The 16,668-nt window shown below is 38.0% G+C and overlaps 1 protein-coding gene across 6 annotated transcripts in view; it reads left to right on the top strand.

The window, feature by feature from the left end:
* LOC129066617 (protocadherin alpha-C2) overlaps positions 1 to 16,668 on the top strand; it is a 156,373-nt gene that overhangs the window by 55,566 nt on the left and 84,139 nt on the right. Inside the window, exon 1 of one of the 6 annotated variants that reach the window (XM_054568327.1) lies at positions 5,003 to 7,423. The exons of the other annotated variants lie outside the window; for them this stretch is intronic. Within the exon in view, the coding sequence (XP_054424302.1) occupies positions 5,027 to 7,423 (2,397 nt within the window). The 5' untranslated portion in view covers positions 5,003 to 5,026. Of the gene's footprint in view, positions 1 to 5,002; positions 7,424 to 16,668 lie in introns of those variants that run through there. 6 annotated transcript variants of the gene reach the window in all.

The raw sequence follows: 16,668 nt of genomic DNA, 5'->3' as shown, positions 1-16,668 counted from the left end.
TATTTTCTTTCCCCCCCATGCTATCCTTTAAACTGTCAGTATCTCCTCTTCTGTGGTACGATCATTCTTAGTTACTTGACCTTTCATGTACTTGCCCAAGTTTTTATGTCTTGAAGAATGAGGTTTATAGATGAACTAGAGGCCATTGGTCACCACACTTTAAACATTTCCACTCATAGTTCTATCATTTTTCCTATTATCTATGAATGATTAGCCTTGAAAATATTAGTACACTGCAATAAAACTGTCTAGGTGTTTGATAAGTCAAATTTATTTGTAATTTGAACTTAATTTCATGATTACAGAAAATTTGCAAGATTAATACAAAGAGTTTCCAGTTACCATTAACAGGATTCTTTTACTTTTCTTTTTAAAATGTGCATGGGCTTGTAAAATGGTCTCCTTGATCACCATTCTAATTTCAGAACAATCCTCTTCCACATATTATATTAATAATAAGTCTATGTTATTAATTCTAAGATGAAATATTTTTGTTATTGTTCACACAAAGTACCTTCTTTCAAGTAGAACTGGCTATTATACTGTCTTTATTTACATAAAATATAATAGTCATTTCATATTTATTTATTTTTAAAATACTTTATTTATTTATTTTTAGAGCAGGGAAGGGAGGGAGAAAGAGGAGAGAAACATCAGTGTGTGGTTGCCTCTCCACTCCCCACTGGGCACCCGTCCCCACAGCCCAGGTGTGTGTCCTGACTGGGAATCAAACCAGCAACCCTTTGGTTTGCAGGCTGGCACTCAATCCAGTGAGCCACATCAGCCAGGGCACATATTTAAAATGATATAGTAACCACTGAAATCAGGATGCATCTTATAATTGATGGTTTATAGTAATTTACCTTGCTGTTTTACTTTTTTGGTAGCATGTAAGTAATGGTGCCTTACACTTAATGATATTTTTATCCAACATAATCTAGGAATGCTTATTGATCCCTTATTATTTTCTAGGACCTGTGCTAAGTATTGCATTATATCATTTAATTATCAAATCACCTCATTTATTTATCAAATCAGCCCTGTTGTGCCAGTAGAATGTTTATCATTGTCACTTTACTGATGAGAAACCCAAAGATTAAGCCACATAGAAAAGTAGACATGGCCCAAACCCATTGTGACATATTATTTCTCTGAGACTATTATGAGGTGAATGTCCTAAGTGAATTTTATATGTTGTAATTTTCTTCCGCAAAAATATCCAGAGACTCTGACCAGAGAACAAAGCCTTAAATCCCTCAGCCTGGTAGTGAAGACATCACGCTCTCCTGCCTTTTGCCCACTGCTCTCTCCCATTATTTTTCATTCAGGCCATGGAATATAGCATATGTTCAATCAATACCTTTGAAATTAATATATGAATAGATTAAATAAAGTGCTTGGGTGATTCCCTCCACCATAGAAGCTGGGATGACTCCAGAAATTAGGCAACATTTTACTGAAGAGCGCCTTAGGGATAGCTAACATTTCAGCAGGAAGGTGGCATAGATGCAGAGATAACTGAATAAGGAGCAGTTTGCTCTTTGCCTTGTGAGTGTATACTTGAAGGATTGGAGCAGGGGAGATTTTGAAAGAAGGAAAGCTAATACAGAATATTTTATAATACTTTAGGTATCAAGTAATGAAGACTGAAATTATGACAGTTGAAATGGATTAAGAGAAACATGTGGAAGAGGCATTGGTAAAGTAGAAGCAGCCAGATAATGACTGATTCAATACAACGATAATAAAAGTACAAAAGTAGATGACACTAACTTCTTTAGTTTGGTTACCTGGGAGGATGAGATTGCCTTTACCAAGATGTAGAATAGAGTTGGAGAAACAGTTGGTGTTGTTTGTGAAGCTAGGGAATGTAGAGGAGCATTTAAAAAATATTTCTCTTGAGGTTCTAAGATGATACCATTGTGATTGGAAATACACATCTGGAACTCAGGGGAAATTTGTGAGTCATTCTCTTAGCGCAAAAAAATACGTGCACAAAAAAACCCCCAAAATCACCAAAGAGAGATGGAAAATTGAAAAGTAGCCCTGTCTGGGTAGTTCAGTTGGTTAGAGCATCATCCCAATACACCAAGGTTGTGGATTCGACCCCTGGTCAGGGCACATACTAGAAGCAACAAGTAAATGCATAAATAAGTGGAACAAGAGATCAATTTCTCTCTCCCTCCCTTTCCTTTTTCTATCTAAAATAAATAAATAAATTTTAAAACTTAAAAAGAGAAAAATGAAAAGCTATGTGTTCAAGTAAAGAATTTAGGTGGGTAGGTAGTTCCTGGGGCTGCTATAACAAATTACCAAAAACTGGGTGGCTTAAGACAATGAAAACTTATTTTCTCACAGTTTTGAGGGCCAGAGATTCAAAATCGAAGTGTTGACAGGGCTGTACCACCTCTGGAGCTCAAAGGGAGAACCTGTTATCTCTTACAGTTTCTGATAGATGTCAGAGTTTTCTGGCTAGTGGTCACACCGCTCCAATCTCTGCCTCTGTCGTCACTTTGCCTTCTATTCTCCTCCATATATTTGTTTTAAAAGGATGTGTGTGATTTCATTTTAGGGTCTACCTGTATTATCTAGGATCAGTGCCTCTGTTCAGGATCCTTAACCTAACCAAATTTTGGGGGGCTATATGAAGTAGTATTCACAGATTCCAGGGATTAAAATGTAGGTATATCTTTAGGAGGGTCATCACTGAATCTACTATAGTAGGCTTAAAGTCATAATAAGATGGTTGAACTGAAATAAAACTCAAAGTGCCATATATTAAGTAAGTGTTAGAAGTTGGAGGTAAAGAGGAGATAAAAGAACATTCTTTTTTTCAGAAGTATATATATATATATGTATATGTATTAGTTAAGGACATTTGAGTGATTTTGTAGTGTGAGGGAAAGAATCAAGTAAAGAAGAAGATTCTGAGGATGAGACAGGCAGAAAAAGAATGAAGATTTAAGATTAATCTTAAATACAAAGGAGAATAGAATATAAAATAATTTTAAGAGAGTGTAGGGTTGGGCTTAAAAGTGGGAAATGTTTTCTCCTTAGTAGGGAATGAAAATGGAGACTATAAAGAAAATGTTGATATAAGAAAAGAGCAATTGAGTTCTTACTGATGACTTACCTCTTTGGGTAAATCATCTGAGAAACATGAGAATGAGTTTGGGAATTTGAGATGAGAGGAAAAAGAAGATCAAAGAATCTCTGTAGGCATGAGAGAATAGTTAATTATGCATTCATCTGAGGGCTCTATTGAGGAAAAAGTGAGAGTAAACCTGTGGAGAATGTAGTCATCATGGTCAAGTGACTATCTTATACTGAGAAGCTCATTAGGAAGAATGGAGAAAATGGATAATTAGGCTGTGTTTTGGAGACTAAGGAAAATGTTAGAGGTGTAATAGTGTGAGTAGGTGAGTGTGTGGAAGGGCTTTTTTTAAAAAAAGGATTTTATCTGTTTATTTTTAAACAGAGTGGAAGGGAAGGAGAAAGGAGGAGAGAGAACCATCAATGTGTGGTGGCCTTTCCCACAACCCAGGCATATGCCCTGACTGGGAATCAAACCAGCAACCCTTTGGTTTCCAGGCCAGTGCTCCATCCACTGAGCCACACCAGCCAGGACTGGAAGGGTGTTTTAAATGGTTGACTATGTAGCCTAGGTTAGGTGGAAAGATAAGTGAGACAAAGGCCTGATAAACAAGAACAATGAGAAAGAATCAAGGGATTATTCACATTATAAGAGTGAAGTTATGTTAATATAAGTAATGGAGCAGGAGAGGAAGATGAAGGTAAGAGAACACCAAATACTTTACTGATATTTTCAGAGTAAGCAAAAAAATACAGAAATGAACCCAACTGTTATTTCCTGCGGTGTTGTGTACAGAACAGGTAAGAGTATTACTGGAGTTATTCTATGTCTTTCGTAGCATTATTTGACTCGGAACTTTGGGGCCTGGTAAAGATAGTTATAACAATAGATAAAAGTAAGAGTCCCTTTCCTCTTTCCTTGTGTTTACATCTGCATCAACCTGTTGTAGCTTGGAAAAATCAATCAATTTAAATAGTATTAAGATTTCCCCCAGTGACGGTGTTAAGATGGGGAAAGAAAAAGGGAAGTTTAACCTATTGATGGTAACTTAAATTCCATCAAGCACAAGATTCTTGACATGCTAATTTTTTGCATTTTTTATACAAAGAGAATCCAGAACTTTAAAGCATTGTTATATCTAAATGGTCTAAATTATTGTGTTTATGTGCACACACGGACATATAAACTCCTACACACATTGGACACTTAATTCAAATACAAAATATTTTATCCACATTTCACAGACATATTTGGGGGACTTTATAAACATGATGTACTTATTTAAAATCTGGTATATTGCTCGCCATTATTTTCCATATTCATCCATTTTATTATGTAATTGGTCATGTTTCCATTTGGAGTCAATGGCTGTTGTATGAGCAGATCTCAAAAAATATTACAGGAAAAGGACATTCCTACCCAAACTTCCAAAGCTTCGCAGAAGTAAAGGCCGATTTCCAAAAGCAAATGTACAGTATTCCCCCTCTTAAAATTCTGCATAGAAGTTGTACGCATGCAAAAATACATTTGTGGAAAAAGGAACTCATCAACAAAATTCCAACTAACATCCAATGCTGAGTAGAATGCAGTAATTTACTGTTTCTGGAAGAAAAACATTTAATCCTTAATAACTTATCTGCAGTGAAAAACGTCAGGAAATGCAAGGAAGAAAACCCCCTATATAAATGGATAATATCAAAACAGAATCACTTTACACTTACACATTCATGCGCATGGTGTCGCTCTTCACTGAGAACGTTTCTCCGAAGAAAAAGCCTCTGCTTCTTCCTTCCTGAAGAAAATTTGGCATGGTGTCGAAAATCTCTAGCGAATCCTCGCGCAATAGAAGGCCATAAAATTGGATCTTGAGAGTCCATTTGAGGTATGATACTCTCTATATTTAAGGTATCTCTGAGGCCGTTTGAGTGTACCATGCTGTTTTCCTGGCGAGGAGGCCCAGGAGTCCGACGTCTGCTGATCTCGCTGTTGCTCCTCGCGGCCTGGAAGACCGGGAGCGCCGAGGTCCACTACTCGGTCCCCGAGGAGGCCAAACACGGCACCTTCGTGGGCCGCATCGCGCAGGACCTGGGGCTGGAGCTGGCCGAGCTGGTGCCGCGCCTGTTCCGGGTGGCGTCCAAAGGCCGCGGGGACCTCCTGGAGGTAAATCTGCAGAATGGCATTTTGTTTGTGAATTCGCGGATCGACCGCGAGGAGCTGTGCGGGCGGAGCGCGGAGTGCAGCATCCACCTGGAGGTGGTGGTGGAGCGGCCGCTGCAGGTTTTCCACGTGGAGGTGGAGGTGAAGGACATTAACGACAATCCACCCGTGTTCCCTGAAAATAAGAAAAGAATAATCATTGCAGAATCTAGACCTCCGGAAACTCGGTTTCCACTAGATGGCGCATCCGATGCAGATATTGGAGTAAACTCAGCCTTGACCTACCGAATCGATCCCAACGATTATTTCGCTTTGGACACACAAAACAATCCTGAGCAAACGTCTTCATTATCACTTGTGTTGAGGAAATCATTAGACAGAGAGGAAATTCAGGAACATAGATTATTATTGACAGCCAATGATGGAGGTAAACCCCAGCTGACCGGCACAGTTCAGCTGGCGATCACAGTTCTGGATGTAAATGACAACGCCCCACAATTTGACAAATTCATTTACAAGGTAAGAGTTGTAGAGAACGCATTTAATGGAACTTTAGTGTTCAAACTAAATGCCACAGATCCCGATGATGGTATAAATGGAGACATAATCTACTCATTTAGAAGGCCTGTATCGCCTGCAGTGTTGAGTGCATTCGTTATAAATCCCAACAGTGGAGAAATTAAGACAAAAGGTAAACTGGATTTTGAAGAAAAGAAATTTTATGAAATATCCGTGGAGGCAATTGATCAGGGTAATATTCCAATGGCGGGTCATTGTACCATTTTGGTGGAAATACTAGACATAAACGATAATGCCCCAGAAGTTACTATCACGTCTCTGTCACTTCCTGTGCGAGAGGATGCTCAGGTGGGCACCCTTATTGCCTTGATCAGCGTGTCCGACCGCGATTCTGGAGTTAACGGGCAGGTGACCTGCTCTCTAACACCACATGTCCCCTTCAAGCTGGTGTCCACCTTCAAGAATTACTACTCGCTGGTGCTGGACAGCGCCCTGGACCGCGAGAGCGTGTCGGACTATGCGGTAGTAGTGACGGCGCGGGACGGCGGCTCGCCCTCGCTGTCGGCCACCGCCAGCCTGTCCGTGGAGGTGGCCGACGTGAACGACAACGCGCCGACCTTCGCGCAGCCCGAGTACACGGTGTTCGTGAAGGAGAACAACCCGCCCGGCTGCCACATCTTCACGGTGTGGGCGCGGGACGTGGACGCGCAGGAGAACGCGCGGGTGTCCTACTCGCTGGTGGAGCGGCGGGTGGGCGAGCGCGCGCTGTCGAGCTACGTGTCTGTGCACGCGGAGAGCGGCAAGGTGTACGCGCTGCAGCCTCTGGACCACGAGGAGCTGGAGCTGCTGCAGTTCCAGGTGAGCGCGCGCGACGCGGGCGTGCCGCCTCTGGGCAGCAACGTGACGCTGCAGGTGTTCGTGCTGGACCAGAACGACAACGCGCCCGCGCTGCTGCCTTCGTGGGCGGGCGGCGGCGGCGGCAGGGAGAGCGAGGTTGTGGTGTCGCGGTCTGTGGACGCGGGCCACGTGGTGGCGAAGGTGCGCGCGGTGGACGCGGACTCTGGGTACAACGCGTGGCTGTCTTACGAGCTGCAGCCGGCGGCGGGTGCTGAGCGCAGCCCGTTCCGCGTGGGGCTGTACACGGGCGAGATCAGCACGACGCGCGCCCTGGACGAGGCGGACGCGCCGCGCCAGCGCCTGCTGGTGCTGGTGAAGGACCACGGCGAGCCGGCGCTGGCGGCCACGGCCACCGTGCAGCTGTCGCTGGTGGACGGCGGCCAGGCTTCGAAGACCTCATTGCGCATGTCAGCGGGGGCCTCGGGACCAGAGATGTCGCTGGTGGACGTGAACGTGTACCTGATCGTGGCGATCTGCGCGGTGTCCAGCCTGCTGGTGCTCACGCTGCTGCTGTACACGGCGCTGCGGTGCTCGGCGCCGCCCAGCGAGGGCGCGTGCGGGCCGGGGAAGCGCGTGCTGCTGTGCTCGAGCGCGGTGGGGAGCTGGTCGTACTCGCAGCAGAGGCGGCAGAGGGTGTGCTCTGGGGAGGGGCCGCCCAGGGCGGACCTCATGGCCTTCAGCCCCAGTCTGCCACCGTGTCTGATTTCTTCAGAGGGAACAGGTGAAGGAGAAGCAAATTTAGAACATTTGAAAGGGGTGAGTTAATATTTAAAGTTGTCTATCTATTTTCGCTTTTTCACAGTTTTTGGTTTACGGTTCTCCAATGTCAATTTTAAGGTTATTTTTTTAGAATGCTGGCAATTTTTATGGTATTTAATGAATGTTATTGACATGGTTGACTTAATTATTTTTCAGATTGAAATCTCAAGTAAAAAAACAGTATAAATTGTCAATAACACTAATCTTTTGTTTTTATTGTATTCTTAGTAGTTGGTAAGTAGTGTGCATGTGAGCATTTGCAAGAAACAACATATCATGAATACTTAAGCATTTTGAAAACAATTTAAATGAAGCTAAATATAATATAAAAATTTTAAGCTACTTTCAAATTTTATAATATACTCACATATTTTGTTTTAGAGAGTATAAAAAATTTTTTTTACGCAAATGTCATCTTAAACATGAATTTTTCTTCATTATTTAAGAAACCTTGGCTTGGTCCAACCCTGTTTTCCTGCAGGCACATCAACACCCCCTGTCAGGTTTCTATATGAAAATCCTTGTAATTTTCCTTTCACATTTTATTTACAGTCACATATACACGTATACACCTAGTGGGTTTTTGTTATTGTTTCTTTTAGAAAGTTTATTAGTGTAGATAATTCATTTTACATTTCTCAGTTACCAATCTCTTGTGGAAATTCCTACAAATCTGATACTTTTAATAGCTGTATAGTACTCTCTAGTGTCAATATATCACTTATATATTCAGTTATTCGTCAGTACTATCATAGACTATTCTGTACTATCATTTTATATATTCCTTATACAACATTATGTACCATCATTTTACATATTTCTAAAATTTTGGTGCTTTTATTTCTATAAAATTATTTTCAGATGTGGAATTGATGCATCAAAAATTATCAATAAGTTAATTTTAAAATATGTCGTTAGGTTATTGTTCAAGTCTTTTGTTGCACTTTTCAATTCCATCAACAAGTTGTGACCATTCTCCCTTTTATTCCCCCCAAAAATAGTGATCTTAGTTTCTGCCAATAAATCTGCATAAAATGATATCTCATTGTTACTTAAACTTTATTCCTATATAATACCAGTGAATTTGAGCATAATTTCATTTGTTTTTGGTTTCCTTTGGTTTATTAATTAAATTCTTTGCTTAGTTTTTAATTGTAACTATTTTGTTTTTCAATTTGGGAAAATTTTCTCTAAAATATCAATATTAACTTTTATCTCACACCTATACTGAAATATCTTTTTCTTCTATATTATTTATATTGGTTTGTTTATAGCATATTCTGCCATATAAAAGTATATTTAAGTTACTATATTAAAGTATGTTTATTTTTCTCTTATGGATTTTAAAATCTCCAGGTTTAGTTAGAAATATCTTCCTAACTCTTATATTGGACATTAATTAATTAAATTCACTTAATAAACATTTATTTTTAAATTTAATTATCAAATTGAGGTATAATTAACATTATATTAGTTGTAGGTATACAGTATAATAATTAAATACTTGTAAATATTGTGAAATAATCACATAAGTCTAGTTAACACATCACCATACATAGTTACAAATTCTTTTCTTGTGATGAACTTTTAAGATCTACTCTTTTAGCAACTTTCAAACTTACTATATAGACTTGTTAACTGTAGTCACCAGACTGTTCATTACATCCTCATTACCAATTTATTTTATAACTGAAAGTTTGTACCTTTACACAACCTTCAATCATTTCACCCATCATTCGCCACCTGCATCTGGCAACCACCAGATGAGTATCTCTGTGTTTGTTTGTTTTTTGGATTCTATATGGGTGAGACCATTTTTCTTAATGTAGGTGTTTATTGCTATAAATTTGCCTCTTAGAACTGCTTTTGCTAAATCCCATAAGTTTAAGTATGTTGTGTTTTCATTTTCATTTGTTTCAAGGTTTCTAAAATTTCCTTTTGATTTCATTTTTGACCCACTGTTTTTCAGGAATGTGTTGTTTAATTTCCATATATATATGTAAAATTTTCAGGTTTTTGCTTGTTATTTATTTCTAGTTTTGTACTGTTGTGGTTAGAAAAGATACTGCATATGATTTCAATCTTAAAATTTGCAAAGACTTGTTTTGTGATGTAACATATGATCTATCCTTGAGACTTTTCCATGTGTACTTGAGAATAATGTATATTCTGCTGCCATTAGATGGAATGTTCTGAATATATTTGTTAGTTCCATTTGGCCAAAAGCATAGTTTAAATTTAATGTTTCCTTATTGATTCTTCTGTCTAGATGATCTATCCATTGACAGAAGTGAGGTATTGATTCCCCTACTGTTACTGTAGTGTTTTCCATTACTTCCTTCTTATTTGTTAGTACTTGCTTTATGTATTATGTGCTCTGGTGCTGTGTACATATACATTTATAACTGTTATATCTTCTTGATGAATTGAACCTTTTATTATTATATAATGACTTTGTCTCTTATTACGGTATTTTTTTACATAAATTCCATTTTGTCTGATATAAATATAGCTACTCCTGCTCTCTCTTTTGTTTTTCATTTGCATAGAATATGTATTTCCATCTCTTCAGTTTGAGCCTATATGTGTCCTTGAAGCTGATGTAAATGTATTGGACACAGTGTATAGTTGGGTATTACTATTTTTTTAAAATCCATTCAGCCACTTTTTGCCTTTTGAATGGAGAATGTAATCCATTTATATTTAAAGTAATTTCTGATAGGTAAGGACTTACTATTGCCATCTTACTAATTATTTTCTGTCTGTTTTATACATCATTTGTTCCTTTCCTCCTCTCTTTCCATCTTCTTTTGTGAATCGATGGTTTCCCATAATGGTGTAGTGATGCACTTTGATTTCCCCCCACCCCCCCTCTTTTGTTTGCTTGTTTGTTTGGTCTTGGTGCATCCACTATAGTTTCGTTGTTGTTTTTGTTGTCTTGTGGTTACACTGTGGCTTACTTGAAACAACTGATCAATACAACAGTCTATTTTAAGCTGATAACAACTTAATTTCAATCACATAAAAAGACTCTACTCTCTTCCCTATTTTATGTTTTTGTTGTTGCAACTTTCACCTTTTATTTATTGTATATCCATTAACAAGTTATTGTAGCTACAGCTGTTTTTAATATTTTTGTCTTTATCCTTTATGCTAGAATTAAGTGCTTATCATATCACCATACTGTATAACTAGAGTATTCTGAATCTGGCTATTTACTTAACCTTTACCAATGTATTATACATTTTCCTATGGTATTTTATTTTTCTGGTTAGCAACCTTTTATTTCAACTTGAACTCCTTTCAGCATTTCTTGTACAGCAGATCTACTGCTGATAAACTCCCTCAGCTTTTCTTTGTTTGGGAAAGTCTTTATCTTGCTTTCATTTCTGACAACTTTGCTGGGTAAAGTATTCTCAGTTGGCAGGGTTTTCTTTCCTTTCAGCTCTTTGAAAATATGAATCCATTCCTCCTGACCTGCAATATATCTGTAAAAAATTCACTGATATCCTATGGGTGTTCTTTTGTATGAGAAAATATTTTTCTCTTATTGCTTTAAAAATTCTCTTCTTGTCTTGAATTATAAAGTTTTATTATAATTTGTCTTGAAAGTGACTGTTTTGTATTGAAATTTTCCTACAAAACATAATTATTTGAACATTTGGATTACCATTTTTGAATAGGTGGATTAAGTAGCTATGAAATATTAACTTATGTTTTCAGGTATGATTGAAACATTACATTCAGTCTTTAATCCCCAGGAAAGAAAAACATGAATCCCTGTGTTCTATGAAATATTAAAAAAAATCTTATTTCAATGTCTTACTTCATTTAACTGGCATCAGGTCTGTGATATGATATGGCAACCATGCTTCAATTGAGAATTTAAGATTTCCATTCTGTTCTTGAGAGGAATAGTTCACAAGTGCACCCCACTTTCTCTAAGAGTTGTTTATAAGTTGAAATTTATAAATTCAGAAACAGAACTGGAAACCCAAAGAGTTTTTTTAAAGGAAAGATTGTGTTTGCAATGTTTCTTATGTTTTGTAAACATTAAGAAATACTAAATCCAAGCACTGACTGGGTAGCTCTGTTGATTAGAGCATTGTTCTGATATACCAAGGTTGTGGGTTTGATCCCTGGTTAGGGCACATACAAGAATCAACCAATGAATGCATAAATAAGTAGAACAACAAATTGATGACATACACATGCTCTCTCTCCACCTTCCTCTATCACTCTCAAATCAATAAATTTTTAAAAAATTTTAAAAAAGAAATATTAAAGCAAGATTCATTGCTTGGAATTCCAAGACCAGGAAATTCTTGCTTATCTAGGGACCATGTACTGACCTAGCTTACAGAGGCCATATTAGTCTTATCTATAAAAAATATATAGTTCTTAGCAGATGGTTTTTTTCAAATAGAAAATCATAAGCATTTCACCATCATAAAATTTTATTATTATTATTGGATAAATAATACAACTGTAGGCAATTATGTACTTTTCTACCCCTGGATAATGCATTTGCTAACTTCCCAACCAATATGCTGCTATTGTCACTTATTTTAATTCATTATGTATTTTACATCTTACCAGACATTATAATAATTTTATACAGTCAGTAGTTATTAATGAACCAATATTGACACATTGTTAGTACCTAAAATCCATAATTTATTTAGATTCCCTTAGTTTTTACCTAGTGTCCCTTAACTGTTCTATGATCCCATCCAGGATACCATAATACATTTAGTAGTTTTGTGTCCTCACACCGAAAAACACCAGCTAAGAGGCTCCTTAAAGTCCATGATTAGGTCAGGACTGTGGGCTTTGGGGAGGAAAACCACAGAGGTAAAGTGTCATTTTTAACATGTATATCACATTATCAGTATGACTTATTACTTTTGATGTTAACTTTGATCATTTGACTGACATAGTGGTTGCCAGGTTTTTCCAGTATAATATGTTATTCTTTTTTTACCCCTTTCTACACTGCACTCTTTGGAAAGAAGCCACTAAGCATAGCCCACACTTAAGATGAGGAATAGCTATGTAAGTGCAGAATAACTAAATAGATTATTTGGAATTCTTCATTGGAGTTTTGTCTTGTCTTTCCCATTAATTTTGTTATTTAATTATTTATGTTGTGGATCTTTATTTTTCATTCTGTTGAGCATCCTTATAATTATTACTCTAAACACCACATCTGATAAATTGCTTGCCTCCATTTCATTTAGTTCTTTTTCTGGACAATTCTCTTGTTCTTTCATTTGGGGCCTGTTTCTTTGTCTTCCCATTTTGGCTGCCTCTTTGTATTTGTTTCTATGTATTAGGAAGATCTACAAAGACTCTGGTGCAGACTTATGTCAAATGATGCCTGTGACTGGCCATAGACAACTTGTTTGGAGCTATCAGGGATCCACAGCTTATGTCTTCTGCTGCTGGGCTTGTATGTGTGCAAAAAAATCCAAGAAGCACACCAAGTCTGGCTTTTACGAGCGCTGGGCCCAGGGCAAGGTCAACTAAAGTCTCAAAGGTCCCAGAGATATGCCTTTGCCTGCAGTCTTTCTGTTAGGCTTAATCAGTGAAAGTGCCTCCAGCTGTACTCCTCAGTAGCCCAGCTTAAGCTCCACAGGGTAGGGCAAGAGGGATTCCTGTGGGTGGGGCTATTGCTTCCCCCTAACCTAATGCTGCATGGAGGGGAGTGCTCTACGTGAGAAAGATGGCTTCTGCAGTATGGGAAATGACTGATGGCTGACCCTTCAACTCTCTCCCCAGAGTCACCAACCTCAGACTCTCTTAGCTCTAGTCTGCTCTGCCCTCTCTCAGCTGGAGCCCAGGGTAAGTGGCCATAAATGAAATTTTGTGTGTTGGTCCTTTAAGAGGCTCTCTGCCTCTCTAGCTGTCTCTCCCTAGTGGACAGAAACCCCACTGTTTTTTATAGCTGGATTTCATTGAGGTTCCTTTCTCTGCTCCTGGTGCTCTAGCCTGGGGAGCCCAGCTTGGGGTTTAGACTCTACACTTCTCAGGGGGAACCCCCTAGCTGCTGAAATATCCTTCTGGAATTTCAGCTACTGTCTGTGGGAGCCTGGTGGTCCTCTTGCACCTTCACAATTCCTGCCAGTCTCAATGTGGTGATGTGGTTTCTTCTGTAAGTCCTTGGATATAAGGCTTCTCTCCAACTAATGTTCAGTTGGATATTCAAGATGATTTTTCTATAGATTAGTTGTAATTCCAGTCTGATCTTGGGAGGGTAGTTTCCACCTATCCTGCTGCCATCCTGGATCTCTTCTGGACATTTCTTTTATTCTTTGATTTATAGCGCAACTTTGCTCAAGTTGTTCAGCTTTGGCCATGAGGAGCTCTTTCATTTGGCTCCTTGTGTTCCTTTGATATAACACCATTGTGGGCTTGCTGTTTTTGTGCTTTTTTTTTTTAAAAGGAGACCTAATTTTCTGGTACTACAAGATCCTCCAGATTTTTTTGAATATCTTCTGCCTCAGGCTTTTGGTCAACCATTTCTCCACAGATACCTGGTTTCTTTTATTGGATAATGCTATTAGAAATCAAGTTCTGAGTGCTAGGTATGCTAATTGCTACTATAGTAATATCACTTCTAGTCTCTCTTATCTGACAGAGCAAGAACCTATACATGTGTACACTAACCTGTGCCTACATGGATATCTATAAAGAGTCTACAGTATATGTATAAATATAATACAGATAATGTAAACATCTATTTCTATATTAAGCTAAATATGAGTTTATACTAGTATCTCCAATCTGTTAACACATAGATTGTTCTAACTTCCTCTCTTTGCTTATCTCTAAAGTCCATCTCCAATGGAGAGAAACCTGCTCCAACTATCTGCCATTCATTTACTTAATTGTTCAATTCCTGTGTGCATGTATAGTAAATTCAAAATTGTTAACCTGTATCCTGTGGGACACAATTTTACCAACCAAAGAAGAGTGCTTATGTACAGTTTCTTTTGCTTTCAGTCTTACAGACTTCATTCATTTCCAATGTTACTTGGGTCAACACCTTTTTCCTCCACCCTCTTCAATGATATTTTTTACATACATTTGGAACATGATTGGGTTGTTTTGGGTCTTCTCTGTTTTTTAAAAAAATACTTTTGTTTTTTCATGTTTTATTCTGGATATTTTCTTCTGACCTATGTTCCAGTTCATTAACTCTCTCTTCTACTAGGTTTGCTGTAGTATTAAAAAACATTGGGTTCTTCAATTTGATTATTATATTTTTCAGTTATATAATTTTCAACTTGGTTCTTTTTAGTAGTTTTCAGTTTCTTCTCAAAACTTTCAGTTAGGCCTATTATTTCCTTGAACATATTAAACATAGTCTGTATCTCATGACTTTTATTATTTGAATCTCATGTCAGTTTGCTTACATTGTATTTTTTTCTTTGTGATTTCTTTGTCTTATTTCTTCTTATGCATGATTGAATTTTTATTGAATTCCAGAAATTATATTTGAAAGAAATGTCAGGTAAAATGAAGTCTAAGGTAGTCTTCTTCCAGAGAAGATTTATTTTTGCTTCCAGCAGGAAACTAAGGCCATTAGAAATCCTGGATAACCTTAACCTAAATTTAAGGATTGAGATAATTTGGAGCAGGACTTCTGCTATTGTAGAGATTTATTTATTTATTTCATTGCTCTTTTGGGGTTACCCGAACAAAGCAAGGGGAGATTCTAGGGCTCTCCATCCTTGGTGTACTCAGGACTCCAGATTTTGTCTTTCTGACTCAACACTCTAAAAATCTCTGCTTAGCTCCACAGTCACCTGTTTTGTGATTGACTGGAGTCAGTCTTATGTAAAAAGAGGAAGTTAGTTCAAGTGATTCATAGGACCCTTGAGTACAGAGCACTGAGTTGTTCCTAGACATAGTTCCCAGCTATTTCTATTTTAGTCTTAAATTATCCATGGGCAATATTGAGAGCCAGTTGGGTAGCGGAGAGCTAAATTTCATGGTATAGACAAAAAAAGAATAAGAGAATCTATGGTAAATTGGTGCTGATACAGTATAGAGCTTTTGGGACAACTGTAATTGAACAACAATAAAAAAAAACTAACCACAAAACAGGTACATAAAAATGGGTACATAAAAGAGAAATAGGTGAGGTTTGCTGTCTCAGCCTTGGAATTGGAATCACTGACTCCCTGCCCCTGTTTTTACACTTCCACATCAGATATACCCTTCGGTCAGATAGGTATGCGACCCAATATACCTGAATTTTAATTTAAAAGCCCTTTAATAAATTAAATCTGTGTTTTTTGTTTGGTGTTGGAGAGCTATCTCTTTTGTTAAGATATCTTTCTCCATGGGCTTTTAGGATTGGACCCAATTTCCAGTTCTTCATCTTCCCTTTTCATTTTTTTCCAGGAGCCTTGATATGGTTAAAATTCTAGACTTAACTTTGTGTCTTGTTAAATATGTGGCATTTTGAGCTTCAGATTCTTTATCAGTAAATTGAGTGAAAGGTAGAAATGAATGTGAAATCTCATTGAAAGCTGAACATTGGATGCAAATTATGCATTATTAGTATTTCGGGGGGATATGCATCAGATTCTGTGTCATGGAGATAATGATAAGACTAAAAAGCTCTGGATATGGGAAGATAATGATGATATTCTGTTAAAAGCTGACCGAGAACCTGAAAAACCCCAAATGTGATTTTTGTTCATTTATTCATTTTAATATTTTTTCATCCATTTACTTATTTAACAAATGATTACTGAGTATCTTAAGTGGGCATGGCACTGTGCTGGATGCTCGGAATTGGAGAGCAAATATGCACACAATCTTTGTCCTTGTACAGTTTAGCGAGATAAAAATAATCAAACAACCAAACTAATAAATGTAAGGTCACAACTATGGTACACACTTTGAAGGAATGGACAGTGTTATTATAACAATACATAAGAAGGGGATAGAGTATTTGACTTGTTGAGTAAAGTGAGGGAAAATGTTCTTAAGGAAGTGATGTTTGCTGTGGGACTTGAAATACAGGAATTAGTGGGATACATGGAGGAGGGAATCAGAGTATTTCAAGCCAAAGACTACCATCTGCAAAAGTCCTAAGGCAGGAGGAAGAAAGACATGTTCAAAGACCTTAAATAAGTCTCGAATACCTGGAAGGCAGGGCGTAAAGAGAAAGTGGGGCATCAGATGGGGTTGAGAGACATGCAGCGTGCAGAATGTGGGGCCATGGT

This window comes from Pteronotus mesoamericanus, unplaced genomic scaffold, assembly GCF_021234165.1.
Source record: "Pteronotus mesoamericanus isolate MK-2021 breed Mesoamerican mustached bat unplaced genomic scaffold, CSHL_Meso_final contig_2, whole genome shotgun sequence".
NCBI classification, from domain to species: domain Eukaryota; kingdom Metazoa; phylum Chordata; class Mammalia; order Chiroptera; family Mormoopidae; genus Pteronotus; species Pteronotus mesoamericanus.
The sequence above is the reverse complement of the archived record's forward strand: the minus strand, read 5'-3'. Positions and strand labels throughout refer to the sequence as shown.